The 27177-nt window shown below is 42.5% G+C and overlaps 1 protein-coding gene across 1 annotated transcript; it reads right to left on the bottom strand.

Annotated features, from left to right (window-relative positions):
- Window positions 1-894: 894 nt before the first annotated feature.
- On the bottom strand, window positions 895-27177 carry PROC (protein C, inactivator of coagulation factors Va and VIIIa). Its single transcript, XM_082223747.1, has 17 exons — window positions 26847-27177; window positions 26239-26327; window positions 25167-25327; window positions 24561-24585; window positions 23671-23781; window positions 21267-21413; window positions 18599-18693; window positions 17646-17763; window positions 15678-16258; window positions 11313-11442; window positions 9529-9689; window positions 8782-8806; window positions 8286-8399; window positions 7758-7892; window positions 4955-5286; window positions 3409-3526; window positions 895-2087 (listed from the first exon to the last, which is right to left on the bottom strand). The coding sequence occupies exons 2-17, from the start codon at window positions 26318-26320 to the stop codon at window positions 1513-1515; spliced, it is 2910 nt and encodes a 969-aa protein (XP_082079873.1). The 5' UTR covers window positions 26321-26327; window positions 26847-27177; the 3' UTR covers window positions 895-1512.

Raw genomic sequence — 27177 nt, 5'->3', positions numbered from 1 at the left:
TAAACTAAAAAGCAGAGATTAAATCAGTTTTAGAGCTGGCATGTAAACAGGGGCAAAGCCATGGCTTGAAATCTTGGTTTATTTAAATCCCCAGTTTCCTGGATTGAACATACCGTATTTTTCGCTCTATAAGACGCACCAGACCACAAAACGCACCTAGTTTTTGGAGGAGGAAAACAAGAAAAAATATATTCTGAATCTCGGAAGCCAGAACAGCAAGAAGGATCGCTGCGCAGTGAAAGCAGCAATCCCTCTTGCTGTTCTGGCTTCTGGGATAGCTGTGCAGCCTGCATTTGCTCCATAAGATGCACACACATTTCCCATTACTTTTTAGGAGGGAAAAAGTGAGTCTTCTAGAGCAAAAAATACGGTAAGTGGAAACGGTAGTTTAACAAACCCAGAGGGAATTGCCTTATGAGGCGAGTGGCAGCACACTACTTAGTACTGGTTGAAATAAATTGGTTTATCAGACGCAAGGTTGTTATATCTGAAATGTGCCTGAGCACAAACAAATACTAGTAATACTTCTAGTATTAGAGAGATCCATCCCTAGCCTGGTGGCACAGTCCACCCCCGAAGACATTGATCATATATTTATAGAAGCAAAATGAAATAAATTTAGACACAACACATGGGTGGGTGGTGAGATCAATGTCTCTGAGCAGCTTCCTGCTGCTGATGTAAATTGTCCCCTCATTGTTCATCAGTCTCCACAGATCAGCAGAAAAGAGAATTTGCTACACCCCATTGTGTGAAGATGGCCCTTTGGCCAAAGAAAGCTAGCTATTCCTGCTCTAGAGAATTTAAAGGAATTATACCTCTCCTGTGCTGTTGAAGCTAAAAAACATTATAGTAACATGAGTGGCTAAGTGTATGCCAGAATAACTTTCCATATTGGACACTTGAAAAATTATTTAATGATGTTTTTTATGCCATTAATCTGAATGGGTGCCAGGGAGAATCCCTGACACGACAGACCAAGTGTACATACATTTCCCATGCAAAACAGCAATTGCCTACAATTCTTACGTTCAAAAACATGTCCAAAAATATGACTGTTACTTCGTAAAGTATTTGGGGTTACTTAAGTCACCATGCTCAGCAAGGTGGGGGGCTGCAGACTAGATATTTAATGAAGTTTAAGTTGGAATAATTATGAGAAATAAAATTGCCGTGGCTAGGTAACAGTGATTGCTTGAGTCCTCTTTCACATCCTGGTTACTGCTTCAAGACTACTGCAAGTTGTATGTGTGTAGAACAGTGAACTAAACGTACTACACACTATTACTCAAAGGAAATTGGCTACAAAACCTTCATTTTAAAAAAGTTATTAAAATAAAGTTATCCCCAGCTGAAGATATGTGTGTAAATTCTCCCATGCCTCATATTTCTGGATACTGGAGCAACTTTCAAGAACAGCTGAGGAAGCGGTCCTGCAGTGTTAACTGTGTACACAAGTACTTGCAAATAATTGTCAAATGTGCAGAGAGTATACTAAAAAAATTGCTTCAGTTACAGGGAACGTGAAAGTCCTTCCGAATCAGTCGTGCTTTCAATGGTTTCTTTTATCCATGAAATGTAGTTGGATACACGTGTGTAAGCCCCATATTTTCCCACTTCGGCGCAGCCTTCCCCCCAGCTGACAACCCCCAGGAGATACCAGGTGCTGCGATAAGCTACAGCAAAAGGTCCTCCACTGTCTCCTTTACAAGCATCTTGCGCTTCTTCAGCATAGCCTGCACAAAACATGTTGTCAGTGATGAGCTTCTCGGTTGACAGCCTGCAAGTGTCTGCTCTCACAATAGGCAAGCTGACTTTCATGAGGAAGCGAGTTGACTTACCCTTGCTATGTGTAGCACCCCATCCACTAACCATTCCTGATGCCCCCTCTCCAATCAGTAAAGTAGTTAGCTGAGGGTTGGGAAGGCAGATGGGGAGTACGTGCTCGCTGAAAACCACACTGCTGGTCAGCTGGATCAACGCAATATCATTGTTGAAGTTTGTAGAGTCATACTGAGGATGTTTCCAGTACTGTCGAACTCCCACCTTTTGTTCATGCCGTTCTCGCTGATGTATGTCAAAATCTCCTGAAAGGCAAATGAAATGTAAGAAGAGTGTGATACCTTTGTGCAGTTAGTTGTTCCTAATGGAAGCAGGGTAGGGGGCAGGGAATTAAAGCTGATTTTTAAATAGCCTTAGGAGAAATAGGAAAAGGATCCAAAGAAACCAGTTTTAGTGTGCAGATCCAAAATGTTTTAAGTCACAGTCTCTCATTCAATTAATGTTCTGCCATAAGTCTGCAGCTTATGTGGGTATTAGGTTCCAGGGATCACACCAAAAGCCAAAACTGTGGACAGGTGTCTCCCCACTTACACAGGGGTTATGTTCCGGGACCCTGGGCACGTAAGCGAAAATTGAATAAGTGGGGAGCACCCTCTAAAAAATCTCTAAATGCCCATTTTCTTTCTGCTCTCCAGCTCTCTCCCCAGTCCAGATCAGAATATCTGGAGTTGAAGCTCTTGGGTTGGCTGGAAGCTGGAGTATGCGTAGAAAAGCAGCGGCTGCTGCTGCACTACCCCACACAACAACTGTTAGGTGGGGCAGCTAAGCAGCCTAAACAAAGCCCCACTAAACAAAGCTCCAGTCTCTTCAGGGCTTCCTCCACCCAAACTGATGTCCTGATGGCTCTGGGGAGGTTTTCTGTAGCTTTCTCTTGCCATTTCCTGGCATGATTCTATCTATCTATCATCTATCTATCTATCTATCTATCTATCTATTTATTTCCTTCCTGGCACTGGCCGTATACGCTGTCACATGCAGGTGGGGGCGTGGGGTGCCTGTGTAGTAAAAAAAATTAGGTTCAGTGGCAGGTGCCATTGCCAAAGTCATTTTTCCCATATAGTGATACCTTGAGTTACAAACACCTTAGCTTACAAACACTTTAGGTTACAAACTCCGCTAACCTGGAAGAGTTACTTCAAGTTGAGAACTTTGCCCCAGGATGAGAATGGAAAGCGTGTGCCGGAGGCGCAGTGGCAGCAAAAGGCCCCATTAGTGAAAGCACGCCTCTAGTTAAGAACAGTTTCAGGTTAAGAATGGACCACCGGAACAAATTAAGTTTGTAACTAGAGGTACCACTGTAAATTGCAGGTTTTCTGTATTGCACTTCAATATCAAGTCTTCCATGAAAGTGCACCCACAAGTTTAACTTAAAAACTGGCAATTTGTTGGGTGCTGATAACAACATTGGAAAAGTTTGTAATTATATGCACTAATCTCAATGACCTTGAAGGCTCTTTTTTTTTAAAAAGTGAAACAATTATAGATGTAAGAGTTCATTGTACCTTCTTGGGGGCATGCTTGGAAAAGAACAAACAGTGCAATCTTTTGATTGTCCTTGTGGCTCACCTACAGTAACTTGATGTGGGATAACTGTATCCAGGCAGTGTGCGGCAGTGAGCACCCACCGACGGCTGATTAAGCTGCCACCACAAAAACCGTAACCTCTCTTATTTTGGAGCAGTACCTATGGGGAAAAGTAACACTGTTGATTCACTCAATCAAATATGCATATACTCTACACAGCAGTCGTGCCTGCCATGTGAAACACCTTCCCATCAGACGTTGAGGAAATACTGTAAACAACTATCAGACTTTTAGAAGACATCTGAAGGCAGCCCTCTATAGGGACGTTTTTGATGTTTGATGTTTTACTGTGTTTCATGTTTTAATTCCTGGAAGCTACCCAGAGTGGATGGGGCAACCTAATCAGATGGAGGCATATAAGATTGTTGTTGTTGCTGCTGCTGCTACTACTACTGCTACTGCTACTACTACTACTACTACTACTACTACTACTACTACTACTACCGGTACTGCAGGCATGTTCAGATAGGAACCTTTAACAAGTTATGGAAAGAAAACAAAAATCCAAGGAAAGGAGACCAATAACCAGCAATGTATGGAGAGATGAAGGAATATATGTACAGTGGTGCCTCGCAAGACGAAATTAATTCGTTCCACGAGTTTTTTCGTCTTGCGATTTTTTCGTCTTGCGAAGCACGGTTTCGGAAAAGTTTTGGAAAAGCTTCAAAAATACCAAAGTCTTCAAAAACCTCAAAAAAGGCTACCACACCGCGTGCTATGAGTTGCTCCTCGAAGTCAAGTCGCAACTGTATTAACGGTGTTAAGAAAAAGGAAACAAACTTGCCAGACGTTTCCGTCTTGTGAAGCAAGCCCATAGGGAAATTCGTCTTGTGAAGCAACTCAAAAAACCAAAAACCCTTTCGTCTTGCGAGTTTTCTGTCTTGCGAGGCATTCGTCTTGCGAGGTACCACTGTATGGGAATTTTCTTTAAAGGTAATTCAGTTATTTAGCTGTGAAACAAAATGCAAGAAGAGGGTCTTATAGAGATATATAATGATGTGCAGCAAATGTCTCTACGTATGTGGGATACATTTGCAGCTTCCCACAGGATCAAGCAAACAGACATTAGGGAACAATGTTCCAACAAAGGCCCATCTGCATTATACATTTGAAGCAGGATCACACCACTTGAAACAGCCATGCTTTCCCCCCAAATAATTGTGGGAACTGTGGTTTGCTCAGGGTGCAATTTCCAGAGTAGTTTAACCATCATTCCCTCTTCTCGTGAAACTGGGAATTACAGCTCTCTGAGGGGAACAGAGGTCTCCTAACAATTCTCAGCACCCTTAACAAAGTACAGCTCCCAGGATTATTTGGGAGAAGCCATGGCTTTTTAAAGAGCTTTAAATGTACAGTGCAGATGGAGCCATGCTGTTGAAGGGGAGGTGATGACAGATGCTCACTGTGCAGACACAGAGCTATTTTGCTGTTTGTTTAACGTCAATTCACTGGTCATATGACCTGGCCCTGCCATTGCACAACTACAACAATGTAAAGTGAGGCAATTTTGTCAAAACAGTATCTGTACCTGCCAGGGACAGCCTCCTGGGCGGCAGAATGAGCCTCCAACTACCCTGGAACCATCCATTTCAGCACTGTTATTGAAGTTGAGCCAGCTGAAGGAGTCTGTGAAGTTTCCTTTCATCTCTTCGGTGCCTTCTTCCTCAGCCTCTCCCTCCATAGTGTCATTCAGGCTTGCTGAGGAGTTGTAAGCCAGTGACTGATTCCAGTGGGCCACGTTCTCCTGAGCAACTCTTGTATCCGTCCCAGTCATATCCCAAGCATTAGTTTGGTTGTACTCTTCTGATCCTTCCTTGTTAGAGCGTGTTGATCTCTTAACCAGTCCACAGGCAAAGCGATCTTAAAAGGGGTGGGATTAGACAAATTTGTTGTGTGTAAAGCAGTCTGTTTAGACAAGTAAGTGAAGGAGGCAACACCACATGACATTTCCTGGCATTTATATCCCACTGCTTGTAACATGAAAAGTGAGGAACCTAAGGAAGAATAATCACTTTCAACACCTCAGAAGATTTCTGCCCCACCCCCTTCTGAATCAATGGGGGGTAAAGGGGGGGGGGAGAGAAACATTCCCCACCTCCTTAACTGTACCAAATCCTTAGAGATAGGGTTGGGAAGACCCAGGTTCAAATTCCTCCTCAGCCATGAAGCTCATTAGGTGACCTTAGGCCATTGGTTCCAGCCTATCCTACTACCTCAAATGGTTGGTATGTAAATAAAAGAGAGAACCATGCACTCTGCCCTAAGGGCCTAAGCGGAAAGGCAGGATATACATGTAAATAATAAGCATTCAAAAATACTGTAATGTACAGATAGGCCAGGATAATTGGTTCCCATTTCTGAAGGGTGTGAATTAGTATTGGGAAACAGAGAGCCTAAAGGTTGGTGGTGTGGTGCATCCAGTGCTTTTTTTTCGGGGGGGGGGATGGACGAAGGGGTACGCATACCCCTAAACATTTTGTAAATCTAAGTTTAGCCTTATTTCAATATGAGTAGGAAAATGAGAGTTCTCCTAAACATTTTTTTAGGGGGAAAAAACACTGGATGCATCAGAGGGGAATCAGCTGTTTGGCAATTCCTTATGGGGGTGGAAAGCTGAATTAATAATTTGGATGTAGCCATTAACTGGCAGCAGGTGCAATTACAATTGCATAGCAAATAAAAACATGCTGCAGGATACAGTTCCTTTTAGTGGGATGTTTGGCTCTGGGTGTTCACAAAATGCAAGCTTGGCCCTAGGCAAACAATGAAGCATGCAATTAATACGGTATATATGTTGCTACATCCCAATCCCAAAGAAGGGCAGTGCCAAAGAATGCTCCAACTACCGCACAATTGCACTCATTTCACACGCTAGCAAGGTTATGCTTAAAATTCTACAAGGAAGGCTCAAGCAGTATGTGGACCGAGAACTCCCAGAAGTGCAAGCTGGATTTAGAAGAGGCAGAGGAACCAGAGACCAAATTGCAAACATGCGCTGGATTATGGAGAAAGCTAGAGAGTTCCAGAAAGACATCTACTTCTGCTTCATTGACTATGCAAAAGCCTTTGACTGTGTCGACCACAGCAAACTATGGCAAGTTCTTAAAGAAATGGGAGTGCCTGATCACCTCATCTGTCTCCTGAGAAATCTCTACGTGGGACAAGAAGCTACAGTTAGAACTGGATATGGAACAACTGATTGGTTCAAAATTGGGAAAGGAGTACGACAAGGCTGTATATTGTCTCCCTGCTTATTCAACTTATATGCAGAATTCATCATGCGAAAGCCTGGGCTGGATGAATCCCTAGCTGGAATTAAGATTGCCGGAAGAAATATGAACAACCTCAGATATGCAGATGACACAACCTTGATGGCAGAAAGTGAGGAGGAATTAAAGAACCTTTTATTGAGGGTGAAAGAGGAGAGTGCAAAATATGGTCTGAAGCTCAACATCAAAAAAACGAAGATCATGGCCACTGGGCCCATCACCTCCTGGCAAATAGAAGGGGAAGAAATGGAGGCAGTGAGAGATTTTACTTTCTTGGGCTCCATGATCACTGCAAATGGTGACAGCAGCCACGAATTAAAAGATACCTGCTCCTTGGAAGAAAGGCGATGGCAAACCTAGACAGCATCTTAAAAAGCAGAGACATCACCTTGCCAACAAAGGTCTGTATAATAAAAGCTATGGTTTTCCCAGTAGTGATGTATGGAAGTGAGAGCTGGACCATAAAGAAAGCTGATCGCTGAAGAATTGATGCTTTTGAATTATGGTGCTGGAGGAGACTCGAGAGAGTCCCATGGACTGCAAGAAGATCAAACGTATCCATTCTTAAGGAAATCAGCCCTGAGTGCTCACTGGAAGGACAGATCCTGAAGCTGAGACTCCAATACTTTGGCCACCTCATGAGAAGAGAAGACGCCCTGGAAAAGACCCTGATGTTGGGAAAGATGGAGGGCACAAGGAGAAGGGGACGACAGAGGACGAGATGGTTGGATAGTGTTCTCGAAGCTACCAGCATGAGTTTGACCAAACTGCGGGAGGCAGTGGAAGACAGAAGTGCCTGGCGTGCTCTGGTCCATGGGGTCAAGAAGAGTCGGACACGACTAAATGACTAAACAACAACAACCACATGTTGCTAGAATGATTGTGCTGGTATGAATGTAAGAGATAATTTTCACAGAATTATAAACTCATTCTAAGTGGCTAGGAGCAAGCCAACATTGCTTCAACTTTCAGCAGCAGGAGGGAAAAATGAGAACGAAACATTTTGTAAGATGGAAAGCGCTATTCCAAAACATGAGGGGCATCTCAATCAGTATTGAGTACCTGACGGTGTGCACCTCTCTCCATCTTCACTTAGCGTATATCCCAATGCACAAGAACAGGTCACTTGAAGCGAACGTTCATTGTCATGGCAATATTGCCAGCAGCCACCATTCTTGTACCAGCATTCAGATTTCTCTGCATTAGAAGTATACATTTTATTTTGGATCATTATTTATCATGTGTAATGGATGCTATGATATGGCTGCATAATAGGCAGTCATTATACGTAACATGTCATAGATGCTATTACATAATAGCAACAGGTGCTGTAATGCAGCTACACGGGCAACAGAAGGACTTCTGCCAAAGAAGTCTGGAAACTGTAATATATCCCTCAGAGATAAGGGCACCCTTAACAAACTCCAGTCCCAGGATTCTCTGGAGGAAGCCATATGTTTTAAATGTGCATTGAACTGTTTTCAGTTTTGTACTTAAGCCATTCAGTGTTATTGGCTGGCATATAAATATCTTAGGGAAGCAAGCAAACAAGGTAACAAATGTTCATATCAGCCCATATTCTGTACTCACCTATTTCACAGTGGCTCCCTCCAAATCTGGGAGGACAAGTGCAAACAGTTATATAGCGTTTAACCTTGCAGATGCCACCATTCTTACAGGGATTCTCTTTACAAGTGTCCAAATCTGTATGTAAGGAGAGAAGCTTGTGATAAAAATAAAGGCATTAAAAAGATGGCCTTGCGGGGGAGAGAGGTATTTATTTATTTAAATGTTTTATACTCTGCAATACACAACACAGTTACAACATTAAAATTACATACAAAATTAATGTCGGTAAAACTAAACAAGGAAGATGGGGAAAATAATCTAACACATATCAGTATACATTTTAAAAAACCCTCAGCCTAGCAAGCCAAAAGCCTGGCAGAAACAAAAATGTATTCAATGAACAATGGAAGATCAAGAGGGATGAGACCAAAGGAACCTTCTGAGGGCTTTACTGGCCTTCACTTTGCATTAGGAACCAGTTGACAGCACAAAAAAGAAGGAAATGAAAATCTCTTACTGTTGTATATGAACCAAAACTCCACCTGTAAAATGGTAAAAAATAAAATATTGGGTAAACAGGCTGCGTAATCAGAAAGGACTTTCCATTTCCATATATATATATATATATGATTTTCTGTATTAGTTAAATTAAGATACTTCTGATGGATGAAACTGCCTACTTCTATATATTGCCACCCCCCATTGTTCCAATGCTACAAATCTTTGCCTTACTAACTCAGGTTCTTACATAGTACATTGATCCCATTCATACTGGGTCTGGGTCATAGGAGAGAAAATAGGCAGTGACCCACCTACCTCTTTAGTATGACATTCCGTAGAACCCCACCCATCATACTTGAGAGTATGGGTAAGGCAAGACACTTTTGTTATGTTTAATCATTGATTTTATTTGTTGATTTTAGTAAGCTATGAGTTTGAGTTATATATTTTCTAACTATTTTCCCCCCCCCCCTTCCTTCCCATCCTTTCTTCCATACGTCTTTTAGACTATAAACCTGAGGGCAGGGACGGTGTTCATTTTTTAAAAATGTGCAAGTTGCTCTGGAAGGTTTTCCAGCTAAAGAGTGGGATAACAAATAATTACAAACAAACAATTATGATGTTGATCCATATGAGTGGGACAGCAGACTATTCTATGCCCATCTGATGTGATTCACTCTGTGGGGTATTTGGATAGGTATATCTCATTGTATTTCACAACTGTCCAAACCAGCATTAGATTTCCTCAAGTTCAATTCCTCACCGTTTTCTCCTCTGATTTGAAAATCTCTCTTGCCTCTTCAAACGAACACCTTTCTTCATTGCATTCTCTTTCCATATTTCCTTGGCGAACCTCCTCGAATAAATGGTTGGCACGTTTATGAATTCTCAGGATTTGGCTTGCCTCGTCTTTTCTCAAAAAAACTACCGGTATGAAAGCAAAATGAGCTGGCACTATGAACCTTGATTCTTCCATTCAAACTGCAATCCTGCAGAGTTCATTCAGCAACTTTATACCAACAATTTAGTAAATAAAAATGTTAAGTAACTGACCAACAGAGTCACAGATAACTCAGTTCTCTCCCCCCCAACATAAAACCTGCCCCCCCCCCCGATTAGATTCTGGCTACACCCATGTCTCTCAGCATAGCAAAATGCAGCTCCCTGCTTTTCCTGACAGCAGCAACAGCAGCAGAATCAAACACAAAATCAATGGACGCCCAGGAAACCCAGGGGAAAAGCACCAATCAGAAGAGCCAGAAGGAGAAGGTGAACCAATCGGATAAGCTGGAAGCAGGAAGACCCCTGAATAAGTTGTGGCTTGGTCTTTTGGCTTCTTTTGATCTAGGTGCTGCTCCTCTCTGGCTTCAAGTGCTGTTGCTGGAGCAAACGTCTCCCAAGGCAGGCCACAGGAATCAGCACTGGCATCCGTGCCAGTGGCGGCCCCTTCACCTGCAGACAACCAGCAGGTTCAGTAGCAGGATCTGCCACTCCTGGATCACAGAATCATAGAGTTGGAAGGGACCAAAGCATCATCTAGTCCAACCCCCTGCAATGCAGGAATCTGAGCTAAAGCATCCATGACAGATGACCATCCAACTTCTGTTTAAAAACCTCCAAGGAAGGAGCGTCCACCACCTCTCGTGGGAGTCTGTTCCACTGCCAAACAGGATCCTGCCACCTGAGGCAATGGCCTCGTGGTGTGTAGTAGTAGTAGTTGTTGTTGTTTATTGAGTTTATATACCGCCCTATACCTGGAGGTTTCAGGGTGGTTCATCATAGTGCTAGCCCTGGACCTGGTACCGTTTCATCACATACATGACAGAACATCAATTATACAGTGACATCCACTAGACTCACATTTGAAAGTTTGGAATAATGTTTCCCCATAGGGATCTGTGGTTTGGGCAAGGCGGTTGGGTAGAGGAAAGTGTTTAACAAGGGGTGGGTTATGTTCCCATGTTTCCTTTGAAGCCTCAATACATTTAAAAAATAATAATATTCAGGCTGAAATCCTAAACACATTTACTAGGAAGTAACACACTCAGCACAATGTTACTTAGTACCAAGTAAGCATGGATAGGATTCTGTTGCATGTCTCCTTGTGTGTAGAGCTAAGAAGTTAGGTAGGAGGCACACTAGATCATCCCCCCCCCCTTATGTAATACAGTAAGTGATAGGGGAAAATATTTGCTGACAGTGATGCAACTCCAGGGTTAATCCCAGGGTAGAAATTAGGCGAGTAAAATAGAAGACACAACAGTGATTTAGGATGGAATTCCTCTTGTGCTTACAATTAAGTACTGATAGTGTTAGGTCTTAGCTATGGTATGGATATTCATATTGTCCTCTCTTTTTTACAATAGGGGTAGCTAACCTGTGGCCCTCTAGCTGTTGCTGGACTACAGCTCCCATCAACCCCTGACTAATGGCCATGCTAGTTGGGGCTGATGGGAGATAAAGAGTCCAACAGCATTTGGAAGACCGCAGTTTAAGCCACCTCCAATCTACAGTCACAGTTGCACTCTGTGGATAATAAGTACCTACCTGACAATGAACTTGGTAGGCTGCTGTAGAGGGAGTACACTAGTAAAAGCAAGGCCACACCTGAGGAAACTTTAGCCATTATACAGCTGAAGTGGCTAGAGTATTTAGCGGGATTTGGCGTATAAGTTACCTACACATGGAAGAAAAAGAACACCAATGTATTGTTCAAACACAGGAGATGAGAGGTAACCAGGAAAAATGGGAGCAAAACCAGGGGAGTGGGGACTGGATTAAGGGAGAAACAAATATAGAAATAAAGGGATTAAAAGGCAAGAAAAATTCACAACTTTGAAGGATTTTAACTATCGTCTAAAACCAGGCAGTTAATGCATTGCAGTAGTAACTCAGCTGCTCTGCTCTGTCAAATCTGAATGTGGAGAAGATGGGAGCCTCTAATAAATTCAATCTCAAATAGCAAATAATAGATGCATTTTATTGGTAAAGCTGATATCTTGAGCAGAGAAGCCAGTTCCTTTGACTGTCCTGTTTGCCTGTTTGAAGTCTGAAGAAGGCATCAGATTGGCATAGCTTATCCGTTGACTTTCTTACAGTTACTGATGGATGCCAGATAAAATTTTCAAGTAACACATTTACTTCCAATCTTTACAGGGTAAGGGCATCAAGCAACTGAAACCTCATCAGAAATGAAATGGTATGGATGTTGAAAGGAAATGTGCAAAATAAAAATTCCAGGTTCCATCTAACACCACTTTTCCTAAAGGAAGCAGCCCCCAGGACAATGTAAGATAAAAAGACTGTGGTCTCTTACCTGATTAGGAAGGACAAAGTGCTATTTAGATCAACAGGAAAGAAAGCTATGGGAATTTATCTGTTGATGATTAATCTACCACAAATATTGACAAAGTAGCCTGGGCCCTCTGGATGGGGCACCCTTTCAGCTGAAAGAAAAGAGTATTTAATTCAAAAGCTGATCAGATCCTAAAATGCCATTACAGTGGTACCTCGGTTTATGAACTTAATCCGTTCCGGAAGTCCGTTCTTAAACCGAGGCGCGCTTTCCCTAATGAGGCCTCCTGCTGCCAGTGCCCTTCCACCGTTTAGATTTTGTTCTTAGACTGAGGTAAAGTTCACAAACCAAGACACTACTTCTGGTTTTGCAGAGTTCGCAAACCGGATCGTTCGTAAACAGGACTGTTCTTAAACTGAGGTACCACTGTACTCTAATTATGGTGCTTTTTAAATATAAATGTTCACACTTCAAAGGGGTGTGCCCACCATCTGAGCTAAGCCAGGTGCCTGCCAGAGAGAGGGCCTTTTCCTACAATTTTTACCTGTATGTTCTCAATCTGCTTTTCATGCTCCAGGTCATGGATTTCTTCACAAGTGTACACATCCTTTATATACAATGCTACTCCTCCTTCCTTCCTTCCTGTTTAAGCTATTCCTTTTGAACAGGTTATACCCCTCAATTCCTACATTCCAGTCATGAGTCTTATCCCACCAGGTTTCAGTAATGCCTACCAGGTCGTATTTGCCATCCTGTATTAAAAGCTCCAGTTCATCTTGTTTGATTCCCATACTCTGTGCATTTGTGTAGAGACAACTGAAACCATGAATTGTTCCCTGCAGCTGCTTCCTTCCTGTAGTTTCTTGCCCTTTAGCAGGTTTCTGGAGTGCCACCTCCGTTTCCTGTGCATCAATGAAACTATTATCCCCAGTGCCAGGTGCTCTTTTGTCGTTCTTATAGTTTTCTCTCTCCTCCTCAAGATCTATTTTAAAGCTCTTCTGATCAGATTCCCAAGACACATTCTTGCCAACTGCTGTGAGGTGCAGCCCATCTCTCGCCAGAAGTCCTACTTCAAGGAAGAAACCATGATCCAAGAAGCCAAATGCTTCCTGATATGCCACCTGCACAGCCAGTGGTTTACCTCAAGTATTTTCCTCTCTCTTCGTTGGCCACGACCTTCAACAGGAAGGAGTGATAAAAAGGCTATCTGTGCCCCAAATCTCTTTAGCTTCCTTCCCAGTGTCTCACAATCCCTTCACTATGTGTTGCAGGTTATGTGTGGCAGTATTATTTGTACCCACATGAATCAGAAAGAAGGGGTAGTGGCCAGTGGACTTTAGAAGACTTGGGAACTTCTCCATCACATTGTGAATCTTTGGACCTGGAAGACAGCACACCTCCTGTGACATCCTGTTTCCTCCACACAATACTGCCTCTGTTTCCCTCAGTAGGGAGTCACCTATCACCACCACTCCTCTCCTCCTCCTCCTCTGGGGAGTAGCGGGAATCATTCTATGGGATAGGCCCATTCTATGGGATGAGGTCTGCGTCTGTTGTTCTCGAGTCTTCCCCTCTTGTTTCTTGGAGTTTATTTTGATATTGTTGGGATAAGTTACAAACTTATGGTTTGATTATTTCCTACTCCTTCCTCCCAGCTTGTCATCTCAAGGCTGCAATTCCGTTTCTCTAATGTCGTCTCCACAGAAGGTAGCAAGTACGTTATCAGCACACTCATCCACGGTCAGTAGCCTTGGATCTGATAGGGTTAGATCAAGAATGGAAAATGACTCCTCCAAATCCATTGCCTCCTGTCTCTTTATCTACTGGGGTGGTGGTGGGAATAATTGTTCTGTGCACTGTACTAGGCTCTTGCAATGGGTGATCTTTCTCCACCTTGGGTGCACTCCCATCTATCTTGGTGCTCAATCTCAGTCAACCCAACTCTATCAAGTAACTCTGCATGTTGTCCTGTTCCTTGAGGTGTAGCTAGGCAGGCCTCAAGTTGCTGCACCTTCTCTTCCAGCGAGACAACCAGCTTGCACTTAAGTGTACTGTTGCTTGTTCTCTGGCAGAATGACAAACATGGCACAGGTGTTACAGATCACTGCAGCAACTCCCTCGCCCTCCATGTCTCTGGTCCTATGCACACTAAGTGACAGAACTCTGGGCCTCCCCCTTTAAACTCCCCGCTAAACGAGCTAAGTTTGACTGCTGCTGGTTGCTAACACCTTCCTCAGTTTTATGGTGTTATTATAATTTGGTGGCTTTTACCTGCTGCTTCTTTTGGTATTTACATTTTAATTGTTTGATTTTTTTTGTGAACCACTCTAGAAATATGATTAAGATATCAAGACTTTAAATAAATAAACAAACCACTGCCTGAAATGCTTTCCACAATCAGGTCTTCTGAAGGCATTGTGAACTTTTGTACCAAACTTTCTACGCATATACTATTTGCCAGCAAAAAAGATGTTTTCTGGAAGGCAAATGTACTTCCTCCCCAGAGCCACAGTTATTTATTTTTATATTTTCTGCTCATAGCAGAAACCCACACTGTTAAATATTTGATATTTGGGAGCTGGGGGACAGAATATATTATTTACTGTGCGCTGAGACACAGTCTTTCCCTCAGGCGCTCAAGGCAGATATTTATATTATATTATATTAATAATTATTTTCAAAGCATTTTCAGAGGCTTGCTCAGTGATTAAGCAACTGGAAAACATAGAAAATTGCAACAGGCAATAAAAATCCAGCATAAAAACAAATCACAAAATTAAAAATTCCCAGGCAAATAGAAAGAGAATAATCATGGAGCCAGTCAAACCTCTCAGGGGAGAGAGAGTTCTAAAAATACTACAATGAAAGCAAGAAATGCAAAAAAAAAAAAAAAGCAACAACAAAAAAATGCAAAATGTAAACATTAAGACAACAAAGTTATTTTGGCTCTTGGCAGTCTCTTCAGGAACAATCCGACCTTCCCCTCTTCTGCCCTCCCCACAGGGCTCACAGTTCTTTAAGTACAGTAAACATGCAACTTACATGGGGGTTACGTTCCAGGAATAGTGCATTAAGCCAAACTCACATATAGTCGATATACACTGTGTGCAATGGCAGGTAGGATTGCTAAAGTCATTTTTCCCCAGACACCCACCCAATTTCATCCTCCTTTTTAATTTTTATTTTAATATTATTATTTTTTGCCAGGCACATAAAGCTGAATGTGAACAAGAGACTACCTTGGTCAGCCTGACCAGTGATGCCAATGGGTTACAGGGTGGTCAGTAGAACAGCAGCATCTCCAATCTGTCTCTATGGCAGAACAGACCTTCTAAGCCTGTTCCAAGGTCAAGAGGTTTATGGTTAAAGAGATGGTGTCATGGACAATAGCAACAAACTCTGTCCCACACGTGTTATTATGTGGGTGGCTGTGGCTGCAGTGATTGGCCTTTGTCTCCCAACAACCTGCCACTCCTGCATGTGGCCTTGGAACCAAACAAGTTGTCCACCTCCTTATTTAAGAAATGCAACACACCACACATACTCACTTTGTATATTCTGTATTTATTAGCAGAAGACAATGGGCATACCGAGTGTACTGCCAAAGTACTCCCTCATCCTTCTTTTGTGACAGTGTTTGGTGAGATTATGCTGTCTTTCATTTGCTGATAGATCCAGTCAAGATATGCACTGACTCTGGTGTAGATTCCAAAGTTATCAATTGCTCCACAGCCTTCTCCCCAGCTCACAAGTCCAATTAAGAACCAGGTGTTCTTGAATTTGGTGACCATAGGGCCACCACTGTCTCCATGACAGGAATCCCGGTTATCTCCCAGTATCCCGGCACAGAGCATGTTTTCCGAGACAGAATTCAACATAGAATTGACACAGTCATTCCGTGGTGCCACAGGGATTTCAATATAGTTGAGAACAGAGGAGTAATTCACCTTCGAGTCCTCACTCTGGCTCCCCCAGCCTGTCACCACAGCCTGTGTCGCTTCTCTCTCCAAGTGCCCTGCCAGATTCTTGGAAGGCAGGCAAATAGGAATTGTGAACTTGTTGACAAGAACTGGGCGTTGTAGGTGCAGCAGTGCAATGTCATTTTCAGAGGTAAGTTCAGAGTAGTTTTCATGAGGCAATAACTTGTCTGCAAAAATAGTTTGCTCACTTTCTTCTGTTCGCCGGCGATAATATTTACCTGTAAGGGCAATAGGGAAACTTGGAAATTGTCCTTTCTCTTGGGATCTAAGTCAACCTTACCTCTCTCAAAATACTTTAGCAGAACTCATAAAGAAGAGGGGGTATTTCTTTCTTGCATTTCAGGCTCAGCAAAATCCAAATCCGTAACAGGAACAAGTGGCAGTATAAAAAAGGGCCTGTATGCCTGCAGAATTTATGTGTAGAGTATAAAAGGCTCGTGTCCCTGCAGAATTTGTGTACATTCAGCAGAATTGTATACCACACCGTACTTGTAACAGTGAGGTTGTACCATGAAAAGCACATAGAGGAAGAAAAGGAGAGAGTGCAGTTATATATATATAGAGAGAGATTTGGATTGAATCATGGCCAGGGAGAGGATTCTTACAGTTCATAAGCAAGTAGTGAATGAGAAGAATGGTTTTGTGCACTGCAGGGCTGTACTACTTAAAACTAGAGGTCAGAGATCATATGCTTGAATGTGCCCTTCCTGCATATAGAAAGCAATACATTGGGGAGAAATGCCTGACTAGCTGTCTTCCAGAAATACTGTTTTGTTTTGTTTTGTTTTGTTTAACTGTGAGAACATCAGGATGCAACAAGAGCTCTGTTGGATAGGCCAAAGGCCCGTCTATTCCAGTACCCTGTTGTCAGAGAGATGCCTACTGAAAAACCACAAGCAAGGCTTAAATGCAACAGCACGCTCCCCTGCTGCAATTCCTAGCAACTTGTATTCAGAGGTATACTGGCTTCTACAATGGAGGGAGGACTTAACTAACATGAATTTGTTTAACCTTCTTTTGAAGTCACCAAAGTTGATGGCTATCACTACATCCTGTGAGAGTGAATTCAATAGTTTGAAGATGCACTGTATAAAGAAGTATTGAACTATTCTGAGAGAGGGAAAAACACTCTCTCCTTTCTACATCATGCAAAAGTTTATAACTTCTAACATGCCCCTCTTTGCTTGTTTTTCCTCTAAACTCAAAAGGCCTTTGTCATACCAGCACCAGGAGTCATGCCAGCATGCAGAACCCATAGCTGCAACCAAAGGAAATGTTTTACCATGTGATTTGCTGATGTATAAATTCCATCCCTACTCCAAAGCAGCACAAACCCAAGATAGAATTTTTATTCCTTTTATGTCAGTTCCATATATCAGGTTTGCAGTATGCAAATTCCATAATTTCAGCAAGAGGTGACCAGATCTTTATATCTGTTCACGTGTGTTAGTACCAGTCACCACGTTTAGTCTTTTCAGTCTAGACTGGACCATACTCCCTGCATCTATGGCTTGGACATTACTTAGTTTGAAAGAATTTAAATAGTATTGATTGAGGGTTTTGTTGTCCCATATTAAAAAGAAATGCAGTCATGATTCTCCTTACCAAATGTCAGTTTGACTGTTCGTAGGCTTTTCAAACAATGTGCAGCTGTCAGCACCCAGGTGGGGTGAATGAGAACACCACCACACAAAAATCTGCCTGCACTATTGCTCAGCATAACCTGCAATGAAGAAGAGAAAGAAAGCTATTGACTTCATTCATCCATCCTTGACTGCGTGTGTCCAATACATCTGTGCTGGTTATTCTACTGACTTAGGTTCCTCCAGATGAGCTATTTATGCAGCATTCCTCTTGACTTGCTTGCACAAAGCTTCTGTGGAGTTTAGATTGTATCCGACCTTTACTGAGCAATTGTTCCAATTTGTTTGTGGGAAGGTTATATGAGCATTCATCATCATTCATTTTTTCTGATTTACTTGCAAAGTGTTTATATGTCTTCCCATTAATCATTTGTTCATCCCACACTTTTCAATGCATTTCCTAACTGCAAAAAGTCTGTTTCTGTTTAAAAGTAGGCTTGTTGTGCTAGGGCGACAGAACACTTTAATTTACTATAATTGTGCAAACCTAACATTTTCAGTATGCGTATGAATTCCACTAGCAAAATACTGACAATCTGGAGGAATCCCCCATATACTCAAGTTGCTGTTCTAGGTCTAGAATGACAAACATTTTCATATGGCTTTCTGATGCACATCATAGACTTACTTACAGAGATTGATGCATTAAAGTCTTTGGCAAAAACTGAGCTGGTTCCAAGTACTGCATCCACCAGTGAAAGCCAGGACAGGAGAGGGTAAAAAAAGAGTACTTACCTGAAGAAATAATACATACAGGTGGAATCAATGATGATATGAGCAGCCAGAAGTATGAGAACAAGGCCTCACCAGGGGGTCTCTGAAAATAAGAGACACCCCTGGGGTTCTGACAATCATTGAGACTGACAGAAGCAGCAGGGCCTGACAAACCCATTCAATATTTTTATTAGTTCTTACCTGCCAGGGACTCTGTCCTTTTCTTCCAGGTGTTCCCCCAATTACTTTAGCAGTCTTATAGTTGAAATTATGGACTTTTCCACAGGCAAACTCCACTGTAAAATAAAGAAAAAAGAAAGGCAAGATGAAGGATAACCTAGGAAGGTCTGTACAATTTCTATCACTTTACATCAAAAAGAATCCAGCCCAGCCTTCAAAGCTACTTTGCTGATTTCTAGAAGTTGTATAAATTATCTAAGCTATCTCCTTCCCAATTTCTCATTAGCTCAAGCTGTGGGAAATCCCGAATTCTTTTGGCTTTGTAAGTAATCTGTAGCAATAATATAACACACTAAAATGTTTTAAGTTGTGTTTGTTTGTTTGTTTAACTCCTTTGGTACCTTTGAGGCCAGAACTAGATGTTATGCCAAAATATACAGAATCTTAGCCTCTTTTATGCCAAATAACAACATTTTTTTGTTCATATGTTTGCTGCTGTGGGCTTCCTTGGGAGGAAGGGTGGGATATAAATCTAGTAAATAATATGATCTGTTGGGTTCATGCATGTGAGCGGTCCCCCTGCCACGAGCATCCATACAATGTTGTCATCAGAATGCCGTTTAACCCAGAGTTACCCTTTCAGGGGGAAATCAAGTAAGTAAAAACAACAACATGACAACCTGGTGTCCAATTTTCGGTTCTCTAATCCAGTGTTTTTCAACCTTTTTTGGGCAAAGGCACACTTGTTTCATGAAAAAAATCACGAGGCACACCACCACTGTGTGCGGAGAGGGAGATGTCAGAGCCCCGCTGCTCTCTATGGGGAATCGGATGAGAGCGGACCGCCTGTCCGCTCTCATCCGATCCCATCCGATCTGATCCCCACCCAGAATGGATGGAAAATAGGGTGGACACAGTCCAGCGCCCGCCTAGTGGGTGAAAATTTGACTTTTTTAAAAAAAGAATCTTTCAAATTTTTCAATTTTTCCCACGGCACACCAGGCAACGTCTCGCGGCACACTAGTGTGCCACGGAACAGTGGTTGAAAAACACTGCTCTAATCGAACCTCCACTTGGAAGCATCCACAATCCAGAGAATGTGAAATATACCTCAGAGCCATTCAACATCTGCATGTTAGTTTAACTTTAGGTCTTTTTGTGTTCATGCGACTATTTTAATTTTAATCTATAAGCTGTTATTGTTTATTGTATATTGCTTTAAATATCTATTTTACTCTTGTGAAAGCAGTCTCAGTTGTGCTTCTGAACTGGTCTTTGACCGTAATAATAAATTATTATTACTGACATGGTGGTAAAATTCTGGACTCTACCACTTCAGATTGCATGAGGACTTTAATAATTTTCAATGCACCCATTTTTTTAAAAAAAATCTAATTGCATATTGTACATAACCTGTCAGGAGATATTTTTAGCAACAGCCCATCACCCGAATGTGCCAATTTAACACATGCAGGGAAGTTGTTGTTCTTGTTATTAATAGAAACATGGGGGAATACATTACCCCACCTGAAGATGGTAGAGTCCAGAAATCTACAACCTAATTTTATATGTATTATTATTAGGTTTTTCCCCTCAAAAATTAAAGACATCCAATAAAATTCTAAAAACACAGCTATACAGATAAAAGGCAGGACATACAGATCCCACTCCACTAAAGGCCACCATGCCACCCTTCTTTTAAATCTAATTTCAGCAGGGAGAGGGGACACTGTGGACATCAGGGGAGACCTCTGTGGGCACCTGTGCACATGCCAGCACCATGTTGGCAACTACTGCCCTAGTACACATGTTTAGGATGCCATGGAACTTATCTAAGCATGAGCTATTTCCTATTTGCAGGCCCCCCCCCCCAATCTAAGTGCATTGTACTTCCTGAACATATACACACCCACACTCTATTGTTGTACTGTGTATTTTGGGTCTATGGACCACAATAAAGCTGTGTGTTTAAAAAAGGTATGGTTTTTTTACGCTCTCACAGCAGCATAGCATGGGTGGTGGGTACCTGGCATCCACTTGAGTTGGCTCCCTCATTTTGCCTAAGGGTAGGACTGCCCTCATTTCCTTTCTTATACTTCATAGTAACAATTAAATACTTGTGAATGCAGCTAGAAAGGCAATACTACTGAATAGCATTTAGAGGCCCAGTAAACCTGAAGGAGCGTCTCCACCCCAACATTCAGCTCTGAGGGCCTTCTGGCGGTTCCCTCACTGTGAGAAGTGAGGTTACAGGGAACCAGGCAGAGGGCCTTCTGGGTCGTGGCGCCTGCCCAGTGGAACACTGCCCCCCTTTCAGATGTCAAGGAGATAAAGAACTACATAATTTTTAGAAGACATCTGAAGGCAGCCCTGTATCGGGAAGTTTTTAATGTTTGATCGTATTTTTAATATTCTGTTGGAAGCTGCCCATAGTGGCTGGGGAAGCCCAGCCAGATGGATGAGGTGTAATAATAAATTATTATTATTATTATTATTATTATTATTATTATTATTATTATTATTTATTACATGGCTATTCCATGATGCTACAGGCCACTGAACAGGAAGAAGGAAGGGAGGGACCCACATACCTGATATTGCAAAGAGACTGAATTATAAAATTATGCCTTAAATAATGTGGCTGCCTCTGATTTGAAAAGCCAAGCTCATGCTTATCCAGCTTTCTTACCAACAGGTTCACAAGAAGTATAATTATCAGACAGCCGATAGCCTGAAGCACAACTGCAGTAGCGGTACTGGTCATTGTCTTGTTGGCCCTCATTACAGAAATGTTCACAGCCACCATTGGAAATTGAACAGTTGGTGTAGTCAACCACTAGGCATCAAAAGAAGTAAAATACATGTTGAAAGGAGGCAGTCCTATTCCTTGAAGGAGCTATTTATGTCACTCAACCTTCTCCTCCTCTTAAACTGTGCAGAAACAGAACAATTTGATGGCTGAACGTATTCTTTTCATTATTGAACATTTGTCTCCTCCCTTTCTTATGACACAGCATTAACTTTCTGAACATGGTGAGCTGTGCTGGAAATAATGATTCTCCTTGCAGTGAACTACTGGGGGGGGTGGTGGGTGGAATCCAAACTCAACATGAAAACAAACTTGACTGAATGTGTTGCAGCTGGAGATAGGGGAGGAATTTCATATAGTTGCATTTAAAGGCAAAACCTACTGAATCCTCACTTTCCCAAACAATATGCAAACAGAAACATCACTGAGTGAACCTCTGTCACCACAAGCCACAGATTCATAGCTTGTCCTTCCAAGCTCACCTGAAGTGAGCCTAATGAGGGGCACCTTTGAACTGTGGGTCAGGCTAGGTTCAGGTGGCTGTCAGATAGCTCAATCTGTAGTTTCAAAACTCTTCTCAGGCTGGAGAATTGCTTTCTACTTGTATGCTGCCCCCCCCCCCCCGTTTTTAGTGGGTCTGTGGCTCCTGCCTCAATACAATATGTACATACAGTGGTGCCTCGCAAGACGAAATTAATTCGTTCCACGAGTTTTTTCTTCTTGCGAGTTTTTTGTCTTGCGAAGCATGGTTTCCCATAGGAATGCATTGAAAATCAATTAATGCGTTCCTATGGAGACTGCCTTCAGACCAGGTCCGGGGACAGTCTGTCCCTGGACCTCTTCTGAAGGCAGGCCGGGGGAAAACGGCAAGCTCTGGGGACAGAGGTGAAGGGGCAGCGCTCCTCTTCTGTAGGCAGGCGGGGGGAGAACGGCTTTTCTTCCCACCGCCAGCCTTCAGAAGGCTGTTCTGAAGGCTGGCGGTGGGAAGAAAAGCCCTTCTCCCCCCACCGGACTTCAAAAGAGCTGCAGGAAGTCCGGCGGGGGTCCAAGGGATTCCCTCCCAGCCGCCCACATTTAAAAGCACTCTGGGCAAAGCAGCGAAGCGCGCTGCTTTCCCCAAGCGCTTCTAAAGGCGGGCGGCGGTGAGGGAATCCCTTGGACCCCGCCGGACTTCAAAAGAGCTTCGGGAAGTCCGGCGGGGGGCCAAGGGATTCCCTCCCAGCCCGCCCCGCTCCGCTGAAGTTTAGAGGGAGCCTGTGGGGAAAAACTCAAAAAAAAAAAATTCGTTTTGCGAGAAAGGCCCATAGGAAAATTTGTCTTGCGAAGCGGCTAAAAAATAAGAAAACCTTTCGTCTTGCGCGTTTTTCGTTGAGCGAGGCATTCGTCTTGCAGGGTACCACTGTAGATTTAACAGCCTATATATGAAGAAGCATGTGTACTGAATGAATTGGATTACCAGTCACAATATACACCTCTTACACTTAAGAAAGTTGCCACCACCATGGCCCTTAACAAACACAAACCTTTTGCTTATTTGTTTTTTAAAAGTGCTGAACAAGTAAGACCTTTCCCTCTGCAGCAATACCCTGGGGACAGGCTGACACACTACTAATGCTGGATTAGAGAGCTAGTATGTGTTGACGCGGTTGGCGCTGTGGGCTAAAGCCTCAACGCCTAGGGCTTGCCGATCGAAAGGTCGGCGGTTCGAATCCCCGCGGCGGGGTGCGCTCCCGCTGTTCGGTCCCAGCGCCTGCCCACCTAGCAGTTCGAAAGCACCCCCGGGTTACCAGCGGGAAGGTAAACGGCGTTCCGTGTGCGGCTCTGGCTCGCCAGAGCAGCGATGTCACGCTGGCCACGTGACCCGGAAGTGTCCCCGGACAGCGCTGGCCCCCGGCCAATAAATGTGAGATGGGCGCACAAACCCCACAGTCTGTCAAGACTGGCCCGTTCGGGCAGGGGTACCTTTACCTTTACCTTATGTGTTGATAACTGAGCACCAGTAGTATGTTAGCCTGTGTGTCTCCTGTTTATGGAGGGGAGGGAGTAAACCTGACTGCAGGCGGAATATCCTTAACTTCTCACTACTTAAAAAGAAAGAAGCATAACTTTTCCATTTGCAAGTTCTATAGTTTGTGTACATCAAGAAAGGGGCTTTAGAACAGCATGCATATTCTATACAAAATTGTTGTATTATCAATCTGAACTCGAAGGAATAGAGAAACCCCTTACACAAGAACAACAGTTGCATTTTGATAGTAAAATGGAGAATTGAAGATTATATTACCATATTGGCACTGGCGCCCCTCCCAGCCTTTGTTACAAATGCAGTCAAATCGTCCAATGCCGTCTCGACAGGATCCATCGACACATGGACTGGATTCACACATATCTCCATCTGAAAACACATTTGCAGGGAAACTCAGACCATATGTCGTATGTCTCTTTGCAAGGGAAGAGTTAACTACATCACCCCATTATATAAACTTCCTCTCTTGGTTATGCTTCATCTACAGAAAATATTAGCAGACACAAAAGCATTAACTTGCTTAGGACACAGGGGAACTTTACAGTGAAATTCTGCTTCCAGACTACAGAAATAATAGGCTAATCTGTGACCTCAGTGCTCGCCCCCAAGGGTTAAATTGTAGAGATCTTTCGGTGTGCTGCGAACCTCGCTATTAAGGAAATGTGTAGGAAAGTCCTAATAAAACATATCTAAATATGGGGACACACAAATACACGATAGAAAAAGAGAGAGAGAGGTTCCCACTACACTCAAAGTGAAACTTCTTTTTTTTATAATAAATTTTTATTAAATTTTTCCACCATAATAACACAAGCCACAAAGCAGAATAATACACAGAAACAGAAAAGGAAAAAAAGAAGAAGAAAGAAAAGAAAAAAAAATGGGGGGAAGGGAGGGGGGAAAGGGGGGGAACAATAAACAAATAAACAATAATAGCAAACTTAATTCTTCACAAATCCAACTTTTTAAACATCTTGATTGACTTCCTCAAATCCCTCCCTTCTGAGTTTCCTTGTAATTTAAAAGTAACAGCTTTCCAATATCATTATTAAACTAAAACAATTTCCAATTATAGTCATCTTATTCACTTTTCTTGACATTCTGAATCCCATTTATTTAATTATAGGGGGTGAAACTTCTTTACTTACCAAAGTACTTTGTCCAAAACTCCAGCTGAAAGAAACAAAATCGAGGTTAATACTTGAAATGGAGTCTTCTCCATGATTCTATATTGATTCTGCCACACAACATTTCGGTGCAGATAGGAAAATCAACCTCCTTGGAACTAATTATTATTGGACACCACCTACCCAAATTTGGCACAAAAAACATGACAGCTGAATAGATTCAGCATTTGGGGAAGCATATTACTGCTTTACAGGGATGGCCGACCCAATAGCTTCAGTGAGGCAGTTGCCTCAGGTGGCAGGGCAAGCTGGGAGGGGCACGAGATCAGGGCCCACAAGGAGCACACCGCTGCCATTTCCTGCATTTGCCATTCACACCTGCCACTTGGAAAAGCGAGGCCACAGCTACCGCCACCTGTACCTCTCCAACCTCTTTTTTCCTCCCCCACTGCCTACAATGTGCTGGGGCTTCCCTGGCCTGCATCTAATCACCTCAGGTGGCAACGGGGGGTGGGGGTGGGGAGCAATGGAGGAGGAGGAGGTGGTGGCAGGGGACGCCATTTTCTGTTTTACCTCAAGTGGCAATGCGATTCAATGCTTAGTTCCCAGTCTTTAGCAATAACTTACTGTTGCTTCCTTGGTTTCAAATATTTCACTGGCTTCCTCAAAATCACATGCTTCCTCTCGGCATTCCCGTTCCAATGAGCCCTGCTTTAATTCTTCCAAAAAACTATTTGCCCGCTTCTGGATTTTCAGCACTTGGTTTGCTTCTTGGCTACTATAAAATACTTCAGGCAGAAAACAAAACAAAAATATCCATCTGGGCCATTTATAGCAACATCATGCTATCTGCAGGCACTTATTCACAGTGTATTCCCCTTTTATTTTATATAATTGAAGTAGAGGAGAGGGAGAAGAGTTTTTAAAATAGTAAACACTAAATACTGAGGGATTATTAAAACTTGGAAAGGAGAAAATAATGTTGACTTTAGCAGTTTATTTATTTATTAGTCACTTTTCAGGGTTAAACCCTCACAGAGAGATGTGACTCTGAGAGAAATAAAAGGAATGGAACAGCAATCAGAGTATGAAGCACTGAGTGAATGGAGTCAAATAGACATATGAAAGATGCTGAATTAGATCACCAACATTCTCTTAAGGGAAGTCAACAGTGAAAAATGTTTTTAAGGTCTTGGATGCCAGACCTGAAGGGGCCAGGGAAATATTAACTGAAAAGATGTTTCACAACTGCAGGGCCAACACCAGGAAGGCCCTGCCTCATGTGTTCACCAACATAACTAATTTCACCAGTGAGAAGAGACATGTGGGTAAAAGCAATCTTCAAAATAATGCAGTTCCAAACTGTTTAGGGCACCAGCACTCTGAACTAGGCCCAGAAACACACTGGCTGCCACTAAACTATCAGAATGGTGTTGATGAATGCTGGGGCCTACCTAACAATGCTCTGCAATGAGATATACTCTATTGTACACCCCTCCTTGCCCAGACTGGCTTCCATGTCAAGTGAAAGCACCGACATTCTAACTCCCTATGTAATCTGAAACTATTTTGAAGAGAATTCTATAGAGAGAGAACGCAACTGTCTCTGGGGCTTGTGCCCTTACTATCGTCCCCACAGAAATTTCATAGGACACAGTGTATTTGATAAAGAGTAATGCAGGAAAGAAGGAGGATATACCTGAGCCTTCATGTCCACTAGGCAATATGAAGGCAGCTGAAAACACCGAGAGGGTAAAGATTCTCCACATTGCACAACACATCACACACCTAAGAGAATAACCACCGAAGATCTGACCATTTGTTTTAAGGAAATACAAGCTCCTATAACACTATATATTTGTATTAAGATTTAATACAGCTCCACATTTATAACTGTTATAGTTTACACAGGCATATATATAGTATGGTAGACAGTTTCATACTTAGACTTATTTACTCTACAGACATTGGAACATTTTTTCCACAGCCACCACTCCTGATCCCATTATATATTTAACTAAATTATGTTTAGCCTTCACAGTAGCACATTCATCCTCCTAAAAAAAATAATTATATGCAAAACATAAAGTTGCTTTACTGTAATATCATTGTGTGTTCCCAAAGCAAAAAGAACACCACACTCGTGTATTTGGGGGAGAACGCCACACTAAATGTACTGCTGATTCTCTTTCCAGATTTCCCACTGTTATCTCTCCCACTTTTTACCTCTTCTGTTTTTGACTAGGTTAAAGAAAATGTTTTAAAAAGGAGAATTAGTACTGGAAAAAACCCTTCCAAAAGACTTACTGATTTCACCAGCTGAATCACAGTTGTCTACTTTTCTGCCATCAGACTCTGAGAATGCTAGTTAATCCCTAACCTCAAATATTTACTCAGACACACACTCAGAGAGCCTTTGTTTCAGTCAAACAAAAACTGCTTCTATGCTATTTCTACAGAGCATTAAGGAAGACCAGGAATCACTTGCTTTCAAACATTTCTCCCCCCTCTCTGGCCTTTTTCTCCAATTAAAGTAAATGACTAGCTGAAGTAAATGTTAGCATTCCATGAACACAGCTATGCTCATAATCCTTGTGGGATTTCCTCCTTCTTAGAAGAAAGAAACCTAATCCACTTC

Source organism: Podarcis vaucheri (assembly GCF_965113315.1).
Source record: "Podarcis vaucheri genome assembly, chromosome: 5".
Taxonomy (NCBI): Eukaryota; Metazoa; Chordata; class Lepidosauria; order Squamata; family Lacertidae; genus Podarcis; species Podarcis vaucheri.
The sequence above is the reverse complement of the archived record's forward strand: the minus strand, read 5'-3'. Positions and strand labels throughout refer to the sequence as shown.

Bases quoted from the DNA above. Each gene is read 5' to 3' on its own strand.
- PROC (XM_082223747.1), bottom strand. From the start codon at position 26,320: ATGTGTTGTGCAATGTGGAGAATCTTTACCCTCTCGGTGTTTTCAGCT. The intron at 16,259-17,645 runs GTAAGGAGAATC...TTGCCCTTACAG, and splicing joins AACAGTCAAACTGACATTTG to GTAAATATTATCGCCGGCGA. The intron at 9,690-11,312 runs GTAGGTACTTAT...TCATACCGGTAG, and splicing joins CCTACCAAGTTCATTGTCAG to TTTTTTTGAGAAAAGACGAG.